The sequence below is a fragment of the Sphaerodactylus townsendi genome, linkage group LG04 (genome assembly GCF_021028975.2).
Source record: "Sphaerodactylus townsendi isolate TG3544 linkage group LG04, MPM_Stown_v2.3, whole genome shotgun sequence".
Taxonomy (NCBI): Eukaryota; Metazoa; Chordata; class Lepidosauria; order Squamata; family Sphaerodactylidae; genus Sphaerodactylus; species Sphaerodactylus townsendi.
In genome coordinates, this window is record NC_059428.1 from 56894244 (window position 1) to 56921900 (window position 27657).

Below are 27657 nucleotides of genomic sequence, written 5' to 3' on the forward strand. Positions count from 1 at the left end.
TGTCTGTGAGTAACAAGGAAGGCAACCAGGTCAATAGTTGAGGGCATCTGAATAGAAGTATGAGTAACAATGAAGACTATAGCATGGGCGTAACACTGGAGATAGCAAGGTCACTGGTGGGAGCATCTGAATAGAAGTATCCTGGCCTTTGTTTCTTTTGTCTATGGTCATCCTGTGTTTGTGTGGAGCTGGTTAGACACTGTCTTGACTCTCTAGTATTTTTTCAACACTGGCAGCCAAGTTCTGTTCATTTTCATAGTTTCTTCCTCTTCCCTGTTAAAATTGTCCATGTGCTTATGGATTTCAATTTGCTTCTCTGTGTAGTCTGGATCGAAGTGGCTTTCTTGTAGAGTGGTCCAGAATTTCCTGTTTTTTTCAAATAATATTCTATGTCCAGGTTGGTTTTATCAAGTGTGTTCTGCTATTTGCTGATTTTTCTGGCTGAAATAGTCTGCAGTGCCTTTAAATTCCTTTGATACGTGTCTGTGCGCTGCGTTTGGTGGTTCCTATGTAGACTTGTCCACAGCTGCATGGTATGCGATAGACCCCTGCAGTAGCTAAAGGATCCCTCTTATCCTTTGCTGAACGTAGCATCTGTTGAATTTTCTTAGTGGGTATGTAGATTGTTTGTAGGTTGTGATTCTTCATCAGTTTTCCTATGCGATCAGTGGTTCCCTTGATGTATGGTAAGAACACTTTCCCTCTAGATGGCTCTTTATCTTTGTTCATGTGGCTTGTTCTTGGTCTTGCAGCCCTTCTGATTCAGCCCTTCTGATAAGAGGGATCCTTTAGCTACTGCAGGGGTCTATCACATACCATGCAAAGGAAGGCAATGGCAAACCACTTCTACTTCTCAGTTGCCTTTACAGCCCCTTGTGGTCGCCATAAGTTGGCTACAACTTGATGGCATTTTGTACACAAAATCCTTTATTAAATACCGCACACCCAAATGCACAAAAACCTATTTCACACTGCACATTTTTGACACTGCAGAAAATGTATGTAGGTGCTTATTAGAAAAATCCTTAAACTGAAGCATTACTTATTTCTGTTTGGCACAAGTGAAAAAGATGCCAACCACAGATGCAGGCGAAACGTCAGGAAAAAATGCTACTGGAAACCGGCCATACAGCCCAGAAACCCCACAACACTCCAGTGATTACGGCCGTGAAAACCTTCGACAATACATTATATACATTATGTATAGAGTGTCTAGATCTTGTGAAACCTGCAGAAGCAACAGCATCATTTGATCAGGAAAGCTTGCTGGTTCCTCAGCTCTCAAGCACAGAAAGCCCTGGTCTCAAAACTGGAACCTAATATTCTCTCACCAAGGCCTGTTCTGCACAGGCCAAAGAATCAGCTGCGCACCAGCATCATTTATACGGTGGAGCCTTGGGACCTCTTGCATAATTTATGCTGGTGGAGCCTTGGGACCAGGTGGCCATGTGGAGGCTCCTCTTTTCCAGCTTCCTCACTCCAGGGGTTGAAGGGCAGCGGGGACGAGTCCCGTCATGGAACTCTGCAGGGACAGAAGGTAAGTGAGGGGAAAACCGGAGGCACCTAAAAGCGGTGCCTCCACCCCGGTGCCATTTGCATGGCCCTGGCTGGGAAATGCTGTTTCTTATTGAGCGAGTTTTAAAATAGTGTTTCTCCACCAGTTGTGGGGGGAAAGCATGGTGCCACCTCGCTACAGAGGCGGAAGCCGTGTGAGTAGCGCCCCAGGGACGGTGTATTGACTGTCCCTGGGGTGCTGTTGTTGGCCTGTGCATCACTCTCAGAGATCACTCTATTAATGTTACTGGACATCACAGAGATCACTCAATCAGTTCTCTCTCTCTCTCTCTCTCTCTCTCTCTCTCTCTCTCTCTCTCTCTCTCTCTCTCTCTCTGTGTGTGTGTGTGTGTGTGTGTGTGTGTGTTTAAATATAAATAAAAAATACCAAAATTAGCGGGGGGGCAGGTGTCCCCCCATGATAACCACAGAGCAAATGGTTAAAATACTGTGTAGTGCCTTCTGAAAAAAACTTTGTTTCAGAACAAATAAAGTCACTGATTAACCCCCCCCCCTTTTAAAAACAAAGCCAGTGCTGTGTCAGCACATTGGTTCCAGCCGTGGATAAAGTTATTTGCTAAAAAAAAAAAAGACTAAAGGCTGTGGACATAATTCTCATTCAGTGGAATCTCTCTTTAATGTGATATTACTTTTCTTTCTTATTTTCAGAGCTAAAGTGTACAGAGAAAGATTCTTTTTGAAGAACAGCTACCAAACCCTATCCACATATGCAGAGGGCAGAAGAAGTGAAAGCTACAGTAACAGCACTGTACAGAAAGCTACAGAAAGCACATGCTACAATTCAGGAATAAATTAAGAAAATAAACTTTTTCTGACTATAACATAAGGGAAACTGCGGAATAATAAATTAATGTTATTGGGCATATCTCCTTATACCAAATGATAACTCAGTGGCTGATCCATTTTGATGGTATAGTGGGGGTTGGTAGGTAAGTCTCTGCTTAGGGGAAGTCTAACCATGGGAACATGAATAATTAAGGGAAAACTGGATGATCATGAATTGTATTTCTAATGTAAATATGCAAAGCTCAGTAAATTAAATTGATCAAGCAGTGGCCTAGGTTCTTGACACTTGTTGGTGCATATCTGATGAGTAGGTTTGATATCATTCGGTGCAAATGGACATTTGATGTTTATGATATAGCTAGAAAGAAATCTTCTGGGCCAGGAGTGGGGGGATGGAGAGATTTACAAGAAGATATCAAAGAAGTGGCTGCAATTAGTAGTGTCTACGTTGTAGAGGTGTTAGATTTATATTAATAGTATAGTGACTATGGTTATATTAATAGTAGTGACTATGGTTCCAAATACCATCAACTAGGTTTTTCTACCTCCATTCCTCCATTTCTCTATCCCACATCCATGCTAGGCTGATGATGGACTGATGCCTTATTCCCTGTGGCATGCAATGCACCTCAAAACTGCATCTGTTATGACTACAGAATCCCTTTTAATTTAACTAAAACTGGAATGAAAGAAAAGAAAAACCTTCAAGGGAGCTTGCTATAAAGCCTCCCCCAGGCTTTTCCTTAGAAAAACTGGTTTCCAAATTAGGTCAATGTACTTCTAAGTTAGCAGCCTGGCAGCTTGGTATACCCTTCAGTGCCTTGCTATTATACATGCAAAAGTAATAATTCATTTAAATGTCAGAATAACATATGCTTTGTGATTTCAGCAGCTGAACATAAATGAATATGAATGTACGTTTCCCATTCATGTTCAATGGAATTAATGTAAGTGTTAAGATTCTGGGAAAATGGCACTAATTTAGTATTGCTTTATGTTGTATTTAATGAAAAGATATATAAATGTATGTGGGTGTCAGGCAATGTATCGGTGTATTACTTTATATACTGCAGGTGTTCCTATAACAATGCTGTCAGATCAGCTAATTAGAATACAGACGAGGGATGTGGGCGACCTGTAACGCACCATTGTTTCCTCAGACAAAAATATAATGAAATATAATGTCTTCCTCCCATTGGAGAGTAATGAAGAACAAAACTAATTTGCTGGACCAAAATTAATTAGACACATCAGATTCGATTGCGCTGTTACTGTGAAAGTTCGCAGCTGGTTCTCGCATTATTACACAAACAATGTGTCTACCATAAGTTAGCCATTAAATGAACATACAGAGCTCTATGGGGAAGAATTTGTCCTAAATTCTCTGTTTGCATTTCAGCCACCTCTGATTTTCTTCTTAGGACTGTCCCTTCAAAATGCCCCCTTTTCTAAACAAATGCCATTCTGAATGGAGGATTTATCCCATTTTTGTCTGATGTTCAAAGGCATGGCTCAACTCTTCTCATTTGACCCCTTAAACAACCCTCATTTTCTGCATCGTGAAGGATGTGGTGGTTGTGTGGGCTACTTTCTTTTCCATTTTATGACTTTTATGGCCCAATCCAGATGGAGGCGGGGCAAACATGCTGGTGGGTGGTTTCAGCAGCCCTCCAGGATGCACAGTCGTGGTACTTGGTGTATTCTCATATTGCTGGGCCTATAGGTGCAGTGGGGATGTGCCAAATGCCTTGAGGTTAGTCAGCTGCCATCCAAGGGTGGCAGGCAGGCATGCCATAGGCCGGGGCTTGGACTTGCTACAATTGATGAGGATCAATGTTCTGGACTGAAAAAGAAAGCCATAGTATTTTTCCTGCTCTTCTATGCAATCCATAAACTGGCTCAACAAAACTGCAGCATAGTGGGGCTGGACACACTGAACATTGTAAAATGTGGCACTTGGATCAAGAAGATACAAGTTCACTATATACCTCACTGAGTTACTGTTTGGGTAAAGCGGTCTGAGGTATGCTGTTCTGTATTATTTGGATTAATTATGATGAAAAATTAAACAGGCCAGTTGCATGAAACCAGTTTCTCTATCTCATTTGATTTCCATTCTTTCTTCAAGGCATTTATTTAAAAAAAATATGTCCCCACAATAATTCTGTATAGTTTAAGCTGAAAGGATTCAGTCATAGCTGGGTGGTGATTTGCACATAGGTCTTCCTGAACATTATACCACACTGACATTTTATCAGGTCCAGCTAAACAGCAATTTTTGGAGCAAGTTTTCTGTTAGATTAGAAGTTTCTGAGAAAGAGCATAGCTGCTTGATATCTATCAGAGGACTGTTTGATATATTTCAGAGGACTGTTATAGATGTACTTAAAAAAATAAGTTTGGAGCTCATTTATATTCAGTCAGTTATGTTTTATAGCTGTACTGGGACTGCAGAGTGAAGAGCAGGGATTCCAATCTTGAACTATCCCAAACATAAAAACCTCCTGAGATAAGGGCAACTAGCATATCACAGCAGCAGATAGATGTGAGTTTCCTTCTCTGATGTACTGTTTTCTAAGTTCAGAATAGTAATTGTTTCAGGGATAAGAGGGACTTTACTTACACTTTGCATACAATCAGAAGTCCCCACAGAACTACATGAAAATATTATCTGACTGCACAGAGGAGCTATTATTTTACAAGAAACACTTCCCGTTTTAAACATTTTAGCACAGCAGTGTAGCACACATCAAAAGCAGCTGTCTGGTATATTTTCCCCCACCCCCACTCAATTTCAATTTATGGCTGAGAAGTATCTCAGAAGGGTAAAGTTGTAGACTGGCCTCAGGTCATGAAATTAGTTCAGCATGGAAACAACTAATAAGAAACACATATTAAAAATAAACAGATGATATTACCAGCTTTCCACTTTATTTGGACAAGTCCTCTTGTGCTTTGGCATAAAACACTGTAGACCATCTGCTTAGAATAGCTGAGAAACACTAAACCTCAAATGCTCAGAAAATAAACTTTAAACAATGGCCTAAGGCTGCAGTAGCTTAATCAAGGCAATATTCTAGCAATCTTGGGAGATCTGGTCTAATCCATAAACCTACCAAGCTGCTGTAGTGATAAATTCATAGTGCAACTTCAGTTTCATGCAACCATCCCCTTTTTAACCATCTCCGCTCTCACCTGTTTTCATTTTGAGATGTCCGCTGAAGAGGAAGAAAAACTTGGCACATGTCTATATTTCACATATTTTGTTTGTGAAAGGAGCTATGGAATTTTAATGGATTAAAAGCAAATAAATAACAATCACTTACCAATTATTATAGGCTGCGGTTCACTTTTCACTCCAACACCAGCACTGGTACTTGCTGCAACTTCTACTCTGTACTGAATGCCTGGATACAGGCCTCCAATCACGACAGATCGAATGGCAGCATCCACAGTTTTGTTGATGTGAAACCTTGTTTCATTACCTAAGCACCAGATCTGAAAACAGATGAAATTATGGAAGTGCAATTTGCTTCACGTACATTTGGGAAAGAATACTATAAAATAACATTCCTTTACAAGTCTACTTCTGTGGTTGCCCCAGAGCTCTATAATTATTTGCCCTAAAAGGTTCAATTGGCCCCATCCCTACTGATGTCCCACTGAGGAGTGAAAACTTTTCCTATTTTCTGAGGTTGTTAACTGATTCAAATGCTAGAGTTGAGGTGGCACCAAGAAAATGCCTTGTCTTCAATTTCCACTCTCCTCTGAAGCCAGGTGCACAGAGGGCAGGACTTGAGAGGCAGAATGATGGGTTAGACAGAATGGGGGAAAGTTATCCTTCAGGTAACATGGCACCAAGCATTTTATGGTCTTAAAAGGGCCTTTTCAAGGGCCTTTTTAGGAACACTTTGGATTGTACCTGATGACTCAGAGGCCTCTTCTACACATGCAGAATAATGCACATTTATTCCACTTTCACAATTGTTTGAAAGTGAATTTTGCTATTTCTCACAGTAAAATCCATCTTCAAAGTGCATTGAAATTGGATTGAAAGTGAATTATTCTGCATGTGCGGAAGGGGCTTAACAGTAGCCTGGCTGCTATATTTTGGACCAAATCAAGTTTCTGAACCATTTTCAAAGGCAGCTCCATACACATATGGTAATCTAATCTGGATGAGATCAGAGAAGGGATCGCTGTTCATACTTTTTGATAAATGGTCATAGCTGGTGAACCAAGCAGACCTGGTAGAAGGCAGTATGTGCCATGGAAGAGACCAGAGTCTCCAACTGTAGACCAGAATGCAATAATACCCTTAAGATATAAACCACTCCTTTAGAGAGAGTGCAGCTCCCATCAGGACAGACTGATGTCACACACTCTGAATAGCTTCTCCACTGATCAACACTACCTCAGCATTGTCTGGATTGATCTTTAGTGTATTGGCGGTCATCTATTCCTGTTGTATGCCACTTCAGAATTCTTGAAGAGCCACTACTAAATTGCCAAACAACAAGTAAATATGTACAATAGTCTGTATCCAACCACACTGTTCCAAAGTCTTAAGGATATCTTGATTTTATTATGGAGGGCAATTTCTGGCTACATTATATATTTTCTTAACTAATAAGTGTCATGATTATAAAAATGGAATCATTTCTCTGTTTTCATATTATGTTAATGCAAATTATGCTGGTTAAATAGGCATTAGAATGCAGTCTAGACTATCCTGACAAATGCACATAGGGTCTTGGGATAAATAAGCAGTATATACAATTATTATGGCTCAGTGATAGCCTATGTACTTTACATACATGTGGCAGGTCTTATGTTCTAGCTCAGGTATCACCAGTACAATTTCTTAAACAGCAAGACAGATCCTAGACCAGTGATGGCGAACCTTTTTAAGACCGAGTGCCCAAATTGCAACCCAAATCCCAGTTATTTATCGCAAAGGGCCAACCCGGCAATTTAATCTGAATGCTGAGGTTTTAGTTTAGAAAGAAATGGTTGGTTCTCTCTTCCTCTGCCCCACTTGCTCGAGCAGGGGCCAGCCTGCTCTAGCCTCCAGCATGTCCTGCATGGACCGCTCTGTGCCTCTCTAGCATCTCTGCCTCCTCTGCACCCCCCACCTCGGGCAGCAGCCACCCGGGGCACAGGCACCAGGCCCACCAGCCGAGTCATCCCTGCTCACCGCGGTGCACACACATTGTTCTCAGTGGCCCACGCCAGCCTAGATGTGTGTGTGTGTGTGGGGGTGATTTTCTGCCCCCCACATGACGAACTCTGTGTGTGTGTGCCCACAGAGAGGGCTCCAAGTGCCGCCTCTGGCACCCGTGCCATAGGTTCGCCATCACTGTCCTAGACAATGCTGAGGAAAATGGTCCAGTGGTGTGACTTCTGGCAAAACAGTTTCACGTGTTCATATAAACAGTTCCCAAAGTTACAGTGCAGGTGGGCTATTTAAAGATGCAGGGGGTACAGGTAACAGGTGAGAACAATGAAGTACATCTCAGTGGTTGAGGTAGCCAATGGTTTATATGTCCATAATTATAATTGTTTGGCACAGAATTTTCTAAAAGATTTGCATTTTAACTTTTCATTCTTTAATCATTTTTATTGGAGAGAAAATTGAAGACAGACTTATTAAGAACAAAGATAAAACAGTTTCCTCTGAACTGTTATATTTCACGTCTTTCACCTCTATTGGAACTAATGTATTAAAAACCATGTTTCACATTAAAGTCAGAGGACTGGATTCAGTCATTTTTTTCAGCCAGTCTAACACAATCCCCTTTCGTACCGCCACCCTGATCCCCATTATAGCCTTTTTTGATAACCAAACAGGGACCCTTCCTCCCTTTCCCAGTAAGAGAAAAACTGGATCCAACCCAAAGATTATTTGCTGCTACAAGTATCTGAATTCCTCTACTTTCTGTCATTTCTCCTGTTTCTGCCATTACTGAAATATTTCAGGAACCTGAGTTTCTACCGCCTACTATAGTTGAAAAAAAAACACTGGAAAAGCATCTTTAAAAACTTTGATATGTGTCAGAATCCCAACAGAAATAGATTCTTTGAAGGCATTTCTTTATGTTTGATTCATGTATTTTTTGAGAGACTTTGCAGGAATTTGAAAAAAATACAGGAACTCTTTTTCTAGGTCAAAATATGCATGTATTCAATTACTCAAATGGCCAAGAATGCATTAAGTAGCACTCAAGGGTTCTCAAGAAATCACGTGTTCATCTGTGACCTTATAATACCAAGGAACAGTGATATTGGTCAAATAATGTACATGGTGTTGATTCTATTCAGACTCATCCTTCTTTTCATGAAAATAATCAAGTGGAATCTCCATAGTGGGGGTCCAAGGTTGTATGAACTGGAGTCAATGGAATAGGGTCCCCATATCAGAAGACTGATACAAAGTAAAAAAATATTTTATTGTCCCTGAGAAAATTCAAAGCTGTCTAATATAAAAGGACAAATACACTTCAGTATCTACATCTATCCAAAACTTCTGGGTTTTTGTGTGGTTTCCCACACAGAGGGATATAAATGTTGAAGGAATAATCAAGGCCCAAGTCAGCAGATGGCCACATGAAGAAATAACACAAGTGGTAATGGGGCACATTGTTGCAAAATTTGATATACGCTTTTGGATATGCATATATCATATTTATGACAGATAACACTTCAGGGCAATTAGCCATCTTACCAGTAAGCGGTTGTGTTCCCATACTCAGGAAGCAGGATAAAAAACGCATCCAGAATGTGCTGATGTTGTTATATGCATGCAGGAAGCAGTTCACTGAACCAAACTTACAGTACATAAAACCATTTGTTATAAAAAAAATCTGAAACCCCTAAACAGAGGCCCCTTACGCACATGCAGAACAATGCACTTTCAATCCTCTTTCACAATTGTTTGCAAGTGGATTTGGCTATTCTGCACAGTTGCAAAGTGCATTGAAAGTGGATTGAAAGTGTATTATTCTGCATATGCGGAAGGGGCCAGAATGTCATGAAAAAAATGGACATTCTATATAGGCATCTAACATTTTAGAATTAGGTGCTCTGAATGTATGCCAGTTAACATCCTCTGTGTATTATCATGATATACTAATCTTTAGAAGGCTGCAACAATCAGTCTGAGAGGATTTTTAATGTGTAGTTTATGGCTGGAGACAAAAATGGTGAGTTCTAGTTTTCCATAATCTGTGACATTTTCAGATTTCTCTGTCTGCTCAGTGGAGCCTTTCGATTCTGTTTTTAAAGTAATGGTTTGCTTGCTCTCAGTAGAAGCAGGACCAGTTTTCCATGAACCTATACTGCGTAGCTGCTTCAGGCAACAGATTATTAAGATTATTCCATTTCTCTGCCTTTAATGTTCATTTCTGTATAGTGTTAAAAACAGTGAGCTTGAGTTCTAACAAGGGTAAGAATGGTTGATGGTGTACTTTTAACTTTTTGCTTCAGGAGCAAGTACACTTAAGGCTAGAGCTGATCACAAGGACCAAGTTAAAGGGGACAAAGTTCAAAAGAAGATGGCAATCCAGCAAAAGAGGAACTGCTAGAAAAAGAAGTTTAAAGGTTCACTGTGTGAATACAAACTGTTGTGTGTGCCTACAGGGAATTACTTCTTTTTAGAACAGAAATATAGCTCAAAGGGAAGCTACAACCCTCCTGTGGTTTCGATGTCTTCAATGGCAATGAATTTGGAACATCAAAAATGGAACCGAGAATCATCAGAAGTGTCATACTTTTCCATTATAGCAGGCAGATGCCTTTTTCCTTTCATAAAAAAGCACACCATGTCCATAACTTTATACTTGTAAGTATATAAATGTTTGTTGCACATTGTCGAAACTAACAAAAATGGATGATGCTGAGCTAAGACATATGTTGGTAGCAACAGAGATCAATTGCTTTGTCATACAAGCTCATTCATTGGCTGTAGTTCTGCACATATCTTTCCAGCACAATTTATTTTAAATACTTCCTTCCTACACTGCACTTCATTCCTACCTTGTATTCTTGAATTATGCCATTTTGATGATCTGGAGGTGGAGGATCCCAAGAAATGCTGATACTGGTGCTGTTGTGATTTCCCACTGTCAAAACGGTAACAGACTGTGGAGGGGCACTTGGAGCTATTATCAGACAACAGATTGAAAATATGCAAAAAAATTACACATTCATATCTGCAGGCAATATTTTCTTTAGCATAAATTCTTGAGTTCAAGCCTGTGTTAAAGTTCCAATTCAAAGTGGTCATACACCTGAATAACTGCTAGACTTGTTCTTTTTCATACAGAAGGACATTGTTACATATACAAGTTTAATTTGTAATGCTGGGATGATTAATATCAGCAGAGTGTGAGCAGCCCCAACTTTCTCCCCAGACGGAGAGGTGACTCCACATGGAGTCGCCTCTCCATCAGCCCCCTCCACTCACCGTCCCATCCAGCGCTGCTCTGGAGGGCTGGAAGGACACACCCACGCTCCCTCCGACCCCTGGAGGTTGGAGGGCAGCATGGGTATGTTACCCAGCCCTCCAGAGCGACGCTGGACGGGACGGTGAGTGGAGGGAAGGGGAAAAATGGCGTCTTCCCAGAGGTAAGGTTTGCACTGTGCCAGCGGGAAGGTGGCGCTTTTCAAAAACCTTGCTCGATGAGCGAGGTTTAAAGCGCCGGCTTCACACCACTCCGGGGCAGCCTGTACGAACATTTCCCCAGGGATGGCGTTTTTGCCGTCTCTGGGCCATAGATTGGAACACTTCTCAGGTTATAAGTTCTTTATAGCATCCAGTACATTCTAGATGCCTCCAGAGCTGTTCAAGCTTCTGTTCAAGTTACCACCTTTTGTATCTGCGAACTGATGTCTATAGTGCTGTAAAGTGATTTGTCCCACTACTTGCTTCTTTCAAGAAACTGATTTTTTTTTCAAAAAAACTTTCTAGCCCAGCTAGGCTTTTGAGAGTCAGACCTCTGATTTTATATCTACTGGAAGGTTCATGTGTTTTATTGATATTTCTTTTGAATGTTTGCTTTATAATTTGTATTCTTGTAAAGTTGAACACCACTTTGAAAACTATTGAAAACCACATACAAAAACACTCCAAAGGATCTAGACAAAGACGGTTCACACCACAGGTAACTACATACTAGTGTTATGCAACATCACAACTTTTGCCTTCGTTTCCTTAGCAATACTTTTTATACACCAAGGAGAAATTTTAAACAAAAGGAAAATGGAGTGGAATTCATATACAGATTAAGAGTGTATCTGGATTATGGGTAGTGATACAGAAAGCAGCAGAATCCTCCAAGAACTGTTGCTTAGACTACAAGATAGAACTGAGAATTTGATTTTTGTTTTAAAAAACACGGTAATTTTATATGTTTGACCACATCTACATGCATATATAGTTCTATATAATCTAACTCTTCTATCTTCCCATGTTCAATAATACCACTTTAAAAGCTGACACCTTGATATAAATTAAACCATTTCTCTGACAGTGTTGCAGTTATTAAATGGACCACATTGAAAAATAACATTTTTAAACCATTTTCTCATTTCCCTTGCTGCTGACTTGTGGAGAACACCATGCCTGATTCTTGACAGGTCAATTATTCCAGTGTTCAGCTCTTTCCCACAGACATTAAAGCACCCAAATCACTGCTCATCTTTTCCAGACACAACCAAACAGAATTCCATTTACTACTTTCACAAGGCCAAAAAGGTAGGAGATGAATGGATACTGAATTGCGACAAATGTCTAGACTTCAGGAGGGGGTTGGGAGAGAAACCTGTGGTAAAATCGATTTTTAGATTAGTCAGAAGAAATATTTATCTAAAATTCAATTCATTGAAATACTGGATACTTATTTTAAGTTTTTTCCTTTAGAAATATATATTCTAAAATTAAAAAGTAAAAAATCCATACCATACTTCCAAAGTATTTCTAATCTAAATTTCTTTCTGTAGCAACATTATCTTCCCCCAGAGAAGAAGCATGCATCATCGTATAGAATGTAAGGCTTTAAAAAAGATTGCCCACTCTTCTTTAAAAAGTTAACAAAATTTATTAATACAAAAATCTATTCGTCTGCAACTATGTCTGCAAATGAATAAACCCACAATAATCACAAAGATAATTTAAGATTTGAAGAAAATGGCCATAGAAGGACACTTTGAGAATGCAGTATTTTTTTCCATGTAAGTTCATAGTTTGCTGAACAAGTAGATACATACTTTATAGGGATTTTTTTCCAGCACCTGACATTTAACTGCTGACAGTACAATTTGTTATAATCTTTTGCTGTACTGAAGAAGACACCAACAGGCACAGTGGCTGAAGGCTACATTAATCTACACAATGGTTTATGGGCTGTGAGTTTAACATAATTGTAGGCACGGAAAATCAGCCGCTACTCCACAAGAAGTAGCCTTTATCATAAGAGGTTACCTGACAGACTCTACAGGGAGAGAGGAGTTGTCAATGAAAATGTCACTCATTCCTTAAGAACATCACAGAATTAGAATGGGGAAAAAAATTAGAGGATTTTTTTTACTTTCCTCTCTTATTTATCAGCTTTTGATTTTACATGAATAAAAACAGATTAAATAAATACATAGCAAACAAATTTACAAGGGAATGTTTCTATTCTATTTGGTGACTATCTAATTGTTAGATGAAATCTTGTCTAACTTGACTGTTTTTGTGCAGAGTACAGACACTGAGTCGGCACAGCTGTGTCAGATTAATGATCCATCTAGTCCAACATCATTTCTCACTAGAATGAAAAAAATGATTCAGAAGAAGGGCACAAAGAAAACAGCCTTCCCTTACAGTTGTATCCCATGCAACAAGTGTTGGGAAGAACATATATGCTGTATTTGGAGGTTCTGTTTAGCCACTATAGTTATCACTACATCATTTGGCAATGAATTATCGAAGTTAACTATGCCTTGTATGAAAAAAACACCCACTTTCTTCTGTTTATCCTACCTCTATTTCCACCAATCAGTTAATAAGGTACTTATGATTTCTAGTATTATGGAGGAGACAAATTTCTTTCCATTTATTTTCTTTACGTCATTCACAGGTCTACAAACCTCAGTCAAGTGTACCTCTCCCCCCACCCCACCACACCTTGTAGTAATCTTCTTCCTAAATTAACATGTCTCCAAAGCTTTAGCCTTTCTAAATGCAAGGTACTTCCAAACTTTGATCATTTTTTTCTTTTCTCTTTTGCATCCTGCTTAGCTCTATAATATCCCTTTTGATAGTAGGCAAACAAAATTGTACATTGTATTCAAAATGTAGCTGTATCATTAATTCAAGAAAGGGCATTACAATGATATTTTACTATACCCCAGATATTTTACGATACCCCAGGAATCTAAACTTTAGTTTAATTCAAATTTAGAATTGTAGTTTGTGTGGAGTAAACAATCTCCAATTCACTGAGGGCCTGCATTCATCTGATAGGAGGAACTGGAACTTGTCCAGACTGGGAAGCTTTGTGGGAAGGATCAGAGACAAGCACAGGTGCACAGCGTGTTCATATTCAATCGGAGTTTGATTGTAGCTTATCTTGATATCTGAATATAGTCCTCCTTACCTTCTTCAGTAGTTCGGGCAGATTTTGCTTCACTATCCATTCCTTGGAACTCATTGAAATATGGCCGAACTTTAATTTCATACGTAACTCCTTTTTTCAAATTCACTAGGACAGCATTGCGCTCGGTGGGAACTTTAACTTCCAGGGTCTGCCATGCAGTTGGAACAGGCAGGCCTGATGTCTGGCGATATATGACCCGATAACCTTGAATGAATTGGGATTGGCGATCAACCTAAAACGATATAACACAAACATTTCTACTCGCATATCAAAGAAGAATTTGACTTCCTTGTGCTGATTCATTAACAACTGAAAATTCAACTGTGTCTTACATTATATCAGGGGCCCTCACAGGCACCAGGAAACACACAAGTCAGCATAAAGTACCCATGGACACCATTTTAAGGATCACAGCGGTACATCCATCCTGCTTTATGAAATAAAAGCTGAGAATGTATGGCACTGTGGCCACACAAACATCTCCCTTCCAGAACCAGCAGGGCTGACTATAGTTTAGAGTGTAGAAGTGCTTACATAAACACACAACTGTGTTTCTGAAAAAAAGCAGTAAAAGTGTCTCTGTAGAATGACCAAGATAAGTACCAAATAAAAATATGTGAGGTACAGCCAGCTGGGTGGTTAATACTAGCCTTGGAGAGAAAATTCAACAAGGAGGATTTTCTTCACTCTTGACAGCTTGCTAAGCTCATCAAAGATTTTCCAACATTACAGTCATATTGGTTTGGGCAATATCAAGAGTGAGTGAATGCAAGGTTAAAGACCTAAACCATTTTCCCAATATCAATTACCTTTACTAAACTCTCTTTACATTGTTCATTAATGTCTTCAGTGGGGAACAAATTCTTACAGGAAGGGGGAGACCTACGAAAAGTAAACTAGAAACAGATACCAAATTTATGAGATCAAGGCATAAATGCCTTTCATCAAAAATTACCATTGTTAAAAATCTTGCAACATATGTTAGAACTACGTAAAGCTTGCATTTAAAAAACTTCTCCAGATACGCTCTGAAGGAATTTATGCATGAAAAGAAGGACATAATTCACAATAAAAGCTTGTTAATACTGAAGGAATCAAGCTGTGTTTTTAAGAAGAACATTAAGCAGCTGCTTGCAAATGAAGGGAGTCAGTAAATCAGGACAAATTGTTTTTATCTACATTTGAGTTTTATTAATTAAATGTTTTATGGACATAGGGACTTTATGAACCTGGTGTTTACTTTGAAACACTCAGTTCTTTGAATTGTTCATCATACGTACAATAGTCATGGTATGACATTATTAATGCAGCAATAAAAGCCATGATGTTTGTCCACTTATTATTAGATATACAATGGATTAGTTAGTTGACTTTTATTATCCTTACCTATCCTAGGTAGGGTCAAGGCAGTGAAAAAATGTTACCATCACTTCAGATATCATGGGACTGTATGCTTGTACAAGGGGAGTACAGCTATAGAAGGAAGGAGTATGTGCCAAGGGGAAGAAGAACCATCTAATCCAAGATATTAGATATCAGTATTAACCAGATAATTGGAGTTTTATATATTTGTATAAAATATATCAATATAATTATAAATATGCATACGTATATACATTGGTGTTTTCAAACTAACTTATAAGATATAGCTTGAACTCTAATCTTCTCACATAGACAGAGATGCAAAACAAAACATCCTGTTGTTACTAGTAACTCAACAGTTGGTCCTAGTAACTGGGTTGCTAAAGAGAAAAAGAAGAGGAGGACGAAGAAGAAGAGGAGGAGTTTGTATTTATACCCCACCTGTCTTTCCTGTAAGGAGGCTCAAGGTGGCTTATAAACTCTTTTCCCTTCATCTCTCCACAACAGACATCTTGTGAAGTAAGTGCAGTTGAGAGAGTTCTGAATGAACTGTGACTAGCCCAAGGTCACTCAGCAGGAATGTAGGTGTGGGGAAATAAATCCAGTTCACCAGATAAGAGTCCACTGATAATGTGTAGGAATGGGAAATCAAACCTGGTTCGCTAGATTAGAGTCCACCACTCTGGTTTGTCACATGTTAATTTGTATCGGATTTGACTGCTACCTCCTGTTTTTCTACAGAATGTTCTTGTTCCTTAAAACTTTCTTCTTAGATTGAAAATATATCTGTCCTCTCCCCTCCACCCAATTAATCACAGCCAGCTAACATTCACTGGAAGGATTTCTGACTGTGCAGGCCTACAGAATTTAGACTGGAGTAACTCTGCACAGGATTGAACCATGACTCAGACAAATCCAAATCAGCTTGAATTCTTGCACTTCTCAGTCAAGCGCTGTTTGGAAGGTGCAGGGTATAGAGAGAGAACAGAACACAGCTGTGAAAAGGGATTTGTAAACTAAACAGTAAAAAGGTTTATGCTGTTGCAGCAACAACTGTAAAACAATTCATAATTGTGCATGGTCTAGCTCTTTTTGATTGTGGACTGTGCTATAGTATTACGTATTTCAGAGTTCATGCAATGAATGGAAAGGGTTATAGTACCACTGGGACGCAGAAATGTCACAGTGCATTCATATAGGGAAATGATGTCACTGCAGTAAAATACAACAGCAGTAAGTATCTCATAGAACACTGATAACATTTTATTGAATATTTGATTAATATGTTTCATTTCTTCAGAAGAGGCAACTCTAAATATATTTTCATTATGTGTCAAAAAAAACCCCTTCTTCTGGGGACAATAAAGATGTTGTCTATAGTTACAGTCTCCAAAATGATTGTTTGGAAACTGGACATCAATCATTACAGCTTTCTAAATGAATAATAACTCTGGATGAACTATGTACCTGTTTAAAAATATTGCTGAGCATAATGCTATTCTACTTGCTTATCCAAAGCTATCAGTGGCAACCTTAGGAAGCTACATAACACAAAAGAGGCCTTTGAGGGAAAATATATACATGTAAAATGTGGGCAATTTCTATGCGGGTTTCAAGGCTGTTTTTATCCCATGGACAAAGCAAAAGACATTTGTCAGCCCTAACAACCATTTCTCTCCTAGTCAGTGTAGTTGATGCATCCTGCTCTTTGAACTGATTATCAGTACTAGAATGTTAGAACTGTGAACTGGAGGTGAGGGAGAGGGGAGTGGTTCAGTGATTGAGTAGATGCTTCCAAAACAAGAAGCCAGAAATTCAATGGTATGGCTGCTGAGGTATCATGAGCAATAGTTAGAACAGTGTGAGCTGTGGTTTGAAGGTAATCCATTGGGTTAAAGAAATAAAAGTCTACTATGTGAAACATGCTGACTTCTTAACTTCACAAGAAAGCCAATCATAGACATTAGTTGTCAAGTGTACTAGCTATGCTGATGTTACAACAGCATACCTGCCCTGAGCCCTGCGGGGATAGGGCAGGATACAAATCCAATAAATAAAATAAATACCTCAAGACAATAAATAATTTGGCTAAATATTTCCCTGGCTCTATTGGGTAGTGCAGCAGTCTAGGTATAGGTGATATACAAAGTCAAGCTAGAATCAGCTATGTATGTTTGACCTCTTTAGTTTGCCAGATAAATTATTAGTCTTAAGGTGTAGAATAACAACTACTCCTATTCTTGAAACAGTAAAGCAGCTAAAATCATAGACTATTCCAAACTATTTGACCCATAACTGACCTTTTATGCCATGTATATTTATCTCTTTAGTAGCACAATAAGTTAATCAGGATTAGATACTGCACTTCTGTTTACCTATGTATTACTTACAGAGTAGAATTATAAGAGGCTAAGGAAAAGTCAATAGAACATAGGTTAGACAAGCCTTTGGGAGAGAGAGAGAGAGAGAGAGAGAGAGAGAGAGAGAGAGAGAGAGAAATTCATCTGTGATCTACATAAAATGGACCATATGCAAGCTCACTCCAGATCCCCCAGCTGACCAAGACATAATGTCTGTTGTCTAGGCTGCAACATTAATAGTGCCTTTCTAAGCAGAGTCCCACTGTTGAATTGAGCATCAATCTGTCTGTTCATGGAGCAAAGCTGGTTAGGACTGGACTCTCTGCAGCATTTCTGTCAGAATGCAAAATGGAAGAAAAGAAGTCCTGAAGCCACCCAGTTCCCTGCAAGACAATTACAGTAAAAAAAAGAGCCCCAAAGTATGTTTTTTAAATAAAAAAGAGCACCTTATAGCACCTATGGAAACAACCCATTTGTTACAGTCTCAGTTTCCTGAAGCAGCCACTTTGGTTGATCCGAAGCCCTAGGAATGCATTATACGAATGCAAAGAATGTTTGGGGGAAGAAGGCAGAAAGCGGCCCCTGGAAATCCCCTGGAGAAGGGAAGGAAACTGAAGTGGGGGTGGGGGGGGGGCAGCAAAGAGATGTGTTTCCAACTATTGTAAGGATAGGAACAAAAACAGGCAGCATTGTAAAAAAACCCACTTTGCTGGAATAAATAGGGTTTGCTCCTGAGTAGGTCCATTTAGGATTACTCTCTTTAGCAATCATAAATCTCCCCAGATTCACACATGGAGCTTGCTTCCCACAAACTGTAATTCGGCTTGCACCAAGACAGTCACGTTCCCCCTTGCAAACCCTTCTCCTCTCTTTGCTTATCTTGGCTTTGCATTACGGAGGGTTTGCAAGGTGGATTGTCCCTGTCCCGGGCACAGAGGGAGACCATTCGAGAGGTGGCCCTGAAAACAAAAATGAAGTAGGGGGGGCCAAGGACAGCCGGAGACAAAGTAAACCCTTCCCACAAGCTTGCGGAGAGAGCAGGGTTGATCCAGGTGAAGGGGGGAGCACGGAGCCTAAGGAGGTGCCTCTGTCTTCCCAACCTACGTAAAGCTTAGGGGGGAAAAACCACTTCACCACCAAACATGCCTCCCTTCCCCCTTTGTGCACACACAGACCCACTTGCCCTGCTCTTGTGCCACTGTCTGCCCCTCCCCCATTTCTAAAGACACTCTGTTGCAAAATTAGCCTAACCCCACAAACAGCCAATGACTCGAAGAAGAAGAACAAAATGTGCCGATCTCGTTTCAGTTGACTGCAAGAGGTGGGATTAACAAAGGGTTCTCCGAACTAAGGACAAAGTAACAACAGGTTCTATGGAACCTTTGAGAACCTGCTGAATCCCACCTCTGCCTACGTAGCTACACATGTTTTGCTGGAAATTTAAAAAAATAGGGAAGCATCTCTGTGTGAAGGCGTGAAAGCAACCTGGATTGTTTCTGTGGCCTACAATCACTGCCTGCGCAAAACACACGTGAACAGGAAAACAGGGAAATTGATTTATTTATCATGACTGCAACCCATTATAAATTTGCTGTGCAGAATTGATCACAGATAGATCTGAAACTATAACGGTTAATAGATATAAAATCCAGGACACACTGAAACATCACAGTCAACCGCAGTTAAATATACACAGATCTGGATTGTCATTGGCATCATGCCTGTGCCTCACACTTTCCTTCTCATGCAGAGAATCACAGCTAAGAACCATTTAACCATGATGTATGAAAACAAGCCTATGTGTTAACCTTTCCCCCGCTCACTGGGATTCTAATTCGGAATAAAATTCTGGATTAAAAATCCAGTTGGGGAAAACTAACTCAGGATAATTTGCACATTTTCTCTTATATATAATGAGAAAACAGAGCTTTTCAGCTGTGAGTGTCTTTGAGACAGGAGGAGAAAGGAGGAATCACATAGTGAGCCCAGTAACAAGTTGGATTTGTGCAACTTTCTTCTCAACTGATTGTAGCTTTAATACATTGTTCATAGTCCCCATGTGAAAATGTACACACAAACAGCAGAGATACAACATGCCAAATCCATTTTTAAATGCTTGCTCCAGTGTTGCTGTCTCAATGAAAACTCAACAAAAAGTCCATGAAAAGCATGAAAGGTTCTTAGCTGTGATTCTCTGCATGAGAAGGAAAGTGTGAGGCACAGGCATGATGCCAATGACAATCCAGATCTGTGTATATTTAACTGCAATTGACTGTGATGTTTCAGACAACACAAAGGGTATTTTGCACAGAGAAAGGAATGGTTGATGAAAAGCATGGATACACTGATGAGAATATATTTCAAAAGCATGATCATTCTCCAGTTATAACGCCAGCAGATGAAGATATGCAGTAGTATTTTTTCAGCATCATAGGAACTTGCTGACTGATAATGGTGTTTAAATGTGTTCAAAAACACTTGCATATTTCTGTTTCATCAACATTATTTTTGTGTATAAAGTGCAATCAAGTCACAACTGACGTATGGCAACCCCGTAGGGTTTTCAAGGCAAGAGATTAATAGAGATGGTTTGCCATTGCCTTGCTTTGTATAGAACCCTGGTATCCCTCTGTCTCCCATCTAAGCACTAACCAGAGCTGACCCTACTTAGCCATCCATGTCAGGTCCTTAAACATTATGAAATACCATAATTAACTGGGAACTTCTCCCTCCCCCCCCTCATTCATGAATTCTTACTTAGAACAGAGGATATGAAGTTTTCATGTAACTATTAACAGGAATAAAAGAGAAAATGGGAAAGTAGGAGTGGCAGGTGGTTGTTTGCCAGCAGTCAGAATGCCAACAGTTTTGCCCATCACATGCCAAACCAAATTCCAGACTGCAAAAGGTTAAAACAAAGTGTCATTACTCATCTGGCATTTGTCAGCTAGCTGCACTGGGTCTTTATGTTAATAGTCCTGGCTTTGTTCTTGGGATAATATGGATGTTATTCTGGATACTCTGGTTAATTAACTGTTTTTGTCCTGGGTGTTGGAAACTTTTTTAATTAGCTGCTCTGGCTTTTCTCTTCCTTTTATTTTTTTATCTCTGAAGCAATTTTCATATGTCTCTGGTGAGTATTGTATGTGGCTCAGTTGGTATTGGACACTGCTTTTCTTCTCTTGTAATCATAATAACTTTTGCTTTGCTTTGTAGAAAACCTTCTCTTTGTGAAAAAGTGGAAAAACAGATTCTATTCATTGAATACTATCTAGTTTCTCCCTATATTTCTTTGTGTGGTGACACATAAAAAAAACCTTGTGTTTCAGCTGAGTTTGTGGCTTCTATACACCTCTTCAAATCTGACTAGAACAATAATATTCCCCCACTTAAGCTGGAGGCTGTAGGTTAATGAAATTTGCATTTATACAAAGCTCAGTTCATTTATTAGCAAGGATATATATCCACGAAGCCAATCAGCAAACTATATCCTCTGTTCCTGTCTTTGTGGCAGTTCTACTGAACTGGAAGTACAGGGTCTCATTGCACAAATCCTACTGGGCTATCTTAGAGGAAGACATATCATGGGTCCTGAGGAGGACAAATCTAAATGTGAATCTTTGTTTTCATATTGGATGACCTAATGCTTAAAGAAAGCCATAGCTGTATGTTATACTGCTGTATTGTTTCTTACATGTATGTAATAGCTTCCCTAATATATTTAACTACTGCTTGTCTTAAATCAACATATGAAAATGCAGTTTTCATTGATTCCATCCCTATAGCAGAATTCCTCTTACACACACACACGCACGCACGCACGCACGCACGCATGCACGCACACACATAAACAATCCTAAATCCCTTCTAGTATGGTGTTGCCTTAGTGAATAGTTCTCATGTTTCCCATCTGTGATGCTCTTTTTTTCTCTCCGTAGGGAAACAGTCTGAAGGACAGAGAACTACTCATTTAGAGGCTGAGACATTTTCTGCTTCTGTGATTACAAATTCTTTCCCTGAAGTAATGGGAAAAGAAATGTTACATTCTGAAGTTCTGTCTGTAACAGCACTAACTCTATTCATTTCACTGTTTCAACAAAAAAAAAGTTGCAGGTAATAGCAAGATCATGGCTTTGATGCCACTGAAGTTTATACTACTGAACTAAATACCACGGATCATCAGATAATACCCTCTAGGAAGGCAGCATGTTATTATAAAGGTCACTAGTTAAAATAAGTCTTGTGGGAAGACCCATTGCATTGATTTAGAAAGAGAAGTATTAAAATATCACTGTATAAATTTTATTGCCTAACAGGACACACACAAAGCAGAATCTTACAAATATCACTGATGCTTTTGTGTATGCTTTAAGACACATTCTGCCAAGACATCTTTATTGTAAAAACTAAACAGATAGCCAAATGCCATGTGGCATCTAGTGCATTGGTTTTCACAGTCCTCGATCTTTCACACAAATGTAAAAAGGGAAGTGATCTGACAGCTACTTCAAGGTAGCAGCTATTATGACCTAATAGCTGCTTGAAGACTGGGCTGTGAATTCAGCCAGTACAAATAATTAACAACCATGAAATATTGTAATTATTTCTTTTGCTTCATTTTATATTACTCAGGAAACATAACGCAGCTACTTTCTGGACATCAAGAGTTTGTTCTCCTTTACTATATAACACAGTAAACTGCTAAGAAAAGCAATGCTGTCCCCCAAGGAATCACAAAGCTACTGAACCTGGAGAGGGAAAAGAGTATATGGAGCAGCTCTGCAGAACATTTAAGACGGGGAAAGAATTTGAAAAGACAAGGAAGCCCTGAAGAAGGACGGTCAAGAAGCTAAGCTTTGAGGTCTCATTGTTAGGTACATTTGTACCCAAATCTTACCGTCCAAGTGACTTGAACTGTGGTAGGGGTCAACACAACAGGATTATGCAGTCGCACAATGACATCTCCCAGCTCCTTTTGGACTTGCCTATGATCCACGCCTTGTGCTGGTGGACTGATATCTGGAAGGACAAACACACACGTAAAGACACATGAATGACCTCAATGAGATTAACCCAGAAAAATCAGTTCATTATGATGACTGAAAAACTTAACATCTCCATTTAAATAACCATACTGAAATTAATTTCTCTTAAAACAATGCAGCAGGCAAGTTTGAATTATGGACAAAGAGCATTAAGAAAACATTTCTTTTATGAACAGATCACAATGTTCCTATTGTTCATATATGTTTATATTTTAATGGAAAGAAGGCAGGTGATCCAAATGCTTTTAAGCAACCAGGTAGTGTTAGCTTTGACATGGCACGTATTTGCAAGTCAAGGGGGAGTTTTGGGATCTAATTTAAGCAAATTATATAAAATGTTAATATTTGCCACTTTCTAAAATTTCTATAACTTGATCAAACTTTGGTTAAAATTGTCTCCTCCTTTAATTACAATTTGCAACCATAATAACAAATAAATGCTGAAAACAAGCAAGCATAGTGTGTGCAGAGAAGGCATTCAAATTGTATGGAAGAAAATGGTCTACTCACAGTGTAGTCAATAAACCTTAATTTGTAAAACCTGATTCCAGATACCCTTTCTTAATAATTATCTTACAGAGAAGCCAGACATTCAACTGTGTGGCATCCATGTATTGATGTAACAGGATACAATGTTACATCACTATATGAAAATATAGTGCTTCCTCTCTTTTCACCTATATGATCTTACAAAGTTTTTCAAAGAAACAGCAATCCCTTATAAGAAGCTCCTCTCTAAGTCCTGGTTCACATAAGAATAGTCATCACATAAGAATAGTCATCATTCAATAGATTGTGATGCATTTCTGTTCTGAATTCTGCAAAACAGTCAAACTTCTTTCTGTGTGTGTGTCTGTGTGTGTGTGTGAGAGAGAGAGACAGAGACAGAGAAAAAGACAGAGAGAGTCCACATATATAGAGTACTTTCTACAGCCTGAAAGGCAATTTCTGAAAGAATTTCTGTCTGTGCAGCACAGCTTCTTCATCTGCTGTCATTTTACTACAGCCTGAATGCTCCTGAATGCTGCTCCTGGAGGAAAAATAACTCCCAAGAACACAATGAAGGGGCAGCTAGAGATTTGAAGTGGGAAGGGGGGAAATGGTAGAAATTGTCCCCGTTCCATCTGTGGAAATTTTATGTGGGATCCAATACATTTTATGCTTCTCATTACTCCAGTAAACCATGCCTTGACCTTCATTTAATTTAACTCCAACATATCATTTTGGCAGGACACTTTCACCATATAGGCAAAAATCAGCAGATAGTATATTACATCTTCAACAGTTATGACTAACATTACCAGACATTTTATTTAATTTTGGGATATGAATTACTCTCTCTCTCTCCACCTCTGTGTTTGTGAGCATGTGCATTTAAAATAGCTTTCAAACAAATTGTGTTACCTTTTAGTCAATGTTTTATACCAGCACAACTCCATTAACAGTTCTGCCACATACTTTTCCCATGCACAGTTAAAAAAGTTGAAAAGTGGTATTTAGTGGACAACAACTGATTTCGTATAACATGCTTCTGGAATGATTTTGAAAAATCAGTTAAAGTAATCTCCAGGTTTTTTAAAAATTTCTTGATCCCCAATTAAGATTATCTCAAAAGTAAAACTACTGAAACCACTGAATATTTCCTCCACTCATTGATTGATCAAATGTCAACAGAAAGGACATCCTAAGATGTTATATTTCCACAGTTGAGCAATATACAAGATCACAATGTGATTTTAACTGCTGATAATAAAAATTTCAATACAGTTTTTCTATGTAAGACATTCTTAGTTTTATTCTAATGCTGAAGCTCTTGCTGAATTAAAGATAGATGTTACCTCCAGATTTTTATATTTACTTAGGTAAACCTGGAGTAAATAACATAATATGGAGCTTACCATGGCTTTGCTCTGTCTATGTCATAAAACTTTTAAACAGGAAGAAAAATTATATAGGAGTAAGTTTCAATACATTGCGATGCATTTCTGTTCTGAATGCTGCAAAATGGTCAAATCAGTTTGTGATCATTTTCTGTTCCAAATAAAATTGAACAACAACATTTTCAAACATTCTGCTGTTTCTAAATTAATTAAAAGTTGCCACTTTTTGGAAGATAATATAACGAAGACTTTTTTAAATAAAAAATATTTATCCTTTATTATCATAGGTAAAAATGTACAGGTCTTATGATATTTGCAGTACTATCTTTCAACCATAGAAGTTAATTTGATAAGAAATAGGAAGGCGTTTAAGGCTGTAGCACTGCATCTGTAGCCAAATATAATCAAACCTGTGTATTTTTGGGGCAGCAACCAAGGAACAACAAAGTAGCTACTGCTGCTGCTGCTTCTTTTCATCATCATCATCATCATCATCATCATCATCATCATCATCATCATCATCATCATCATCATCATCACCACCACCACCACCATCATCACCATCATCATCTCTGATGATGGCTAAGGCAAGGAACCTGGCATACCACCCTCAAATGTCAATATACTATTTCACTAGAAGAAGCCAGAACACTAAATATGATCGCTAATGGATTATTCTTAGTGTTACACTAGCAGTAATGTCTGTAGCACAAACAAATATAAGCAGCTCTAGAAAGCTGTTGGTGGGAACAGTGCCCTCTGAGGGAGGCAACTTCTCCTGCCTTTCCTTGGCCCTGCTGGCTCTCCCTTTTTTGCAAAGCTGTGATCCAGTTCTGGAAATGGGGGAAGGGTGCCTAAGGAGATGGGGGGGACTCCCCCATCAGCCAGGATCCCAGATTTGCAAAGAAGCGGGGAGAGTCAACAGGGTGCCTGTGAAGATAGTTCTACCCATCTCCATGACTTTCCACAGCTACCAAACCTGGAATCCTGGCTTTGCAAAGGGGGGAGGAGCTAGCAGGATGCCTGTGAAGATGGAGAAAGTTCCCCCTCATCTTCATAGGCACCCTCCCCACCATGCTGTCATTCCCACCCATCTTGCTTTCCAAGGTCACCAGGTTTTGAGATGCAGGGTGGAGAGGCTGTTCTTGCATGCAGGATGGAGCTAACTCTATCCCATATGCAGGATAACGGTGTCTTTCTCCCTTATCCCACTTCCCAAAGCCTGGGGATCTTGAAAAACCAGGAGGGTGGAAGCTCAGCTTGATGTCTCGTGGCCACTTCCCCCCCTCCCCACACACACACCTCACTTCCAGAGTCCCTCAGGAAGGGAGGGGGGGCTGATTCTACTTGTTGGACTCAGCATGCTGAGTCTAGCAGGCAGGATTTTGTCTTCTTCTAGCCCTACCTCCCTTCTCAAGGCCCACAGATATCAGAAAGGGAGGTGGGGAGTCCAATGCTGCCTGCTAGACTCAGAGTGATGAGTCCAGAAGGCAAGGTAGGGCCTGCTTCTGTCCCTACCTCCCTTCCCAAGGCCTGCAGGTCTCAGAAAGGGAGCTGGTGAGGTCAATCCTGCTTGCTTGCCCACTTCTGCCCCCATCTCCCTTCCCAATACCCACAGGTCTTGGGAAGGGAAGTGCTGGGTGGTTGGAATGTGAGGGACGCTCTTCCAACCAATGGGCATGCAGAACTCACTTTGTGAGCCCTGAGTGCCTATTGGCTGGGGGGTTTGTTGTTGGACAGTCCAAACTCTTAGTGAATTATGTATAAGGATTTAGTGTTCTTGAGAAGATCTCCTTTTTGCTATCAGATTCTGGTCCATTCATTTTTTATTTGGTATCACTTTTTGCCTTGGCAGGTAGAAAGCTATGAACTAAAAAGGCAACTGAAACACAAAGCATGTAACCAGAAAGTGCAACAACATTGTATTGCTTACTTCACATCTGAACTTATATATTGTGTCAATGCTAACACCTCTTGTGTTGTAATGGACTATGACTGCGTACAATAAAATTGCATCGTATTGTATTTAGTGCACTTTTTTCCTGCACTTTCTCCAAGAAACTTAGGGCACCAAATACTATTCTTCCAATACCCATTGTTAGGACCCTGATCAATCCCACAAATACATATATTATTGCAATATATTTATCTTTAAAATCATATTGGCAGAAGTTAAGTTTTCACAGCACCTCTCTGTGTAGGTAGCAGCATGTTCACCTGACCACAAGCCAAAGGTCAGAAGTTTGCTTTACCATGATCTAATTAAGAGAATGAGTTACTCCTGAATAACCTGTGTAAGGGCATGCTTGATTACCACACCTTGCAAAGATCCTGTTAAGACAAAGAATATGGAGAGCCACTGTGATATCAGATACTGCATTTCCCTATCTCCTCTGGAAACCAAGTCAGCAACAAAGGGTTGCTTCTCTGCATCTCCTCTACCTTTGTTATGACTCTCCTAAACCACTCACCTCACCCCGGTCTAAAGGTCTCAGCTAAATCTGAATATCTTGGGCAGTGACTCTAAAGAGTTAATCTGCATGGAAGCCTTGCAGCGTTTTCTTGTTTAGCTTAACAAAGCAATTTGGCCCCATTGTCCCGGGCTTAGCAATAATTGAGCTGATTAACTAGCTCTGCACTCCAAACCCAGCACAGATGTGAAACTTGGTGCAATTGGTTCCTTTTCCCACCAAGAAACGATCTACCCTATAAAAGTTTAGTTCACCTGCAACACCTTGCTCATTACTAGCCTGTGCCTCCCTTGGTCTGGTCAGTTTGAGACACGATATTGTCTTCTACCGGGTTTCTGTGCTGGCGTGGAATCCCTGCCTTCTACTGCTTCATGTGCTTCTTAGGTAATGTATCACCCTGCTAATTCCCAAATTCCCTCTCTATCCTCCCACCTACTTTTCAACCCTTTTTTATATACTAGGTACTTGAACGTGTGTGCTCTTATGCCTTACTGTATGTGTGTATTTTGAACCAAATTTATATAATATTCGAAAACTCA

At 39.6% G+C, this 27657-nt stretch overlaps 1 protein-coding gene across 12 annotated transcripts in view; it reads right to left on the bottom strand.

Moving 5' to 3' along the window:
- Nucleotides 1-27657, bottom strand: part of ROBO2 (roundabout guidance receptor 2) — a 547539-nt gene that overhangs the window by 84836 nt on the left and 435046 nt on the right. For all 12 annotated transcript variants that reach the window (XM_048494577.1, XM_048494572.1, XM_048494575.1 and 9 more), the window contains 4 exons: nt 22620-22741; nt 14001-14232; nt 10396-10520; nt 5688-5859 (listed from right to left, as the gene is read on the bottom strand). In XM_048494577.1, the coding sequence (XP_048350534.1) occupies nt 5688-5859; nt 10396-10520; nt 14001-14232; nt 22620-22741 (651 nt within the window). The remainder of the gene's footprint in view (nt 1-5687; nt 5860-10395; nt 10521-14000; nt 14233-22619; nt 22742-27657) is intronic.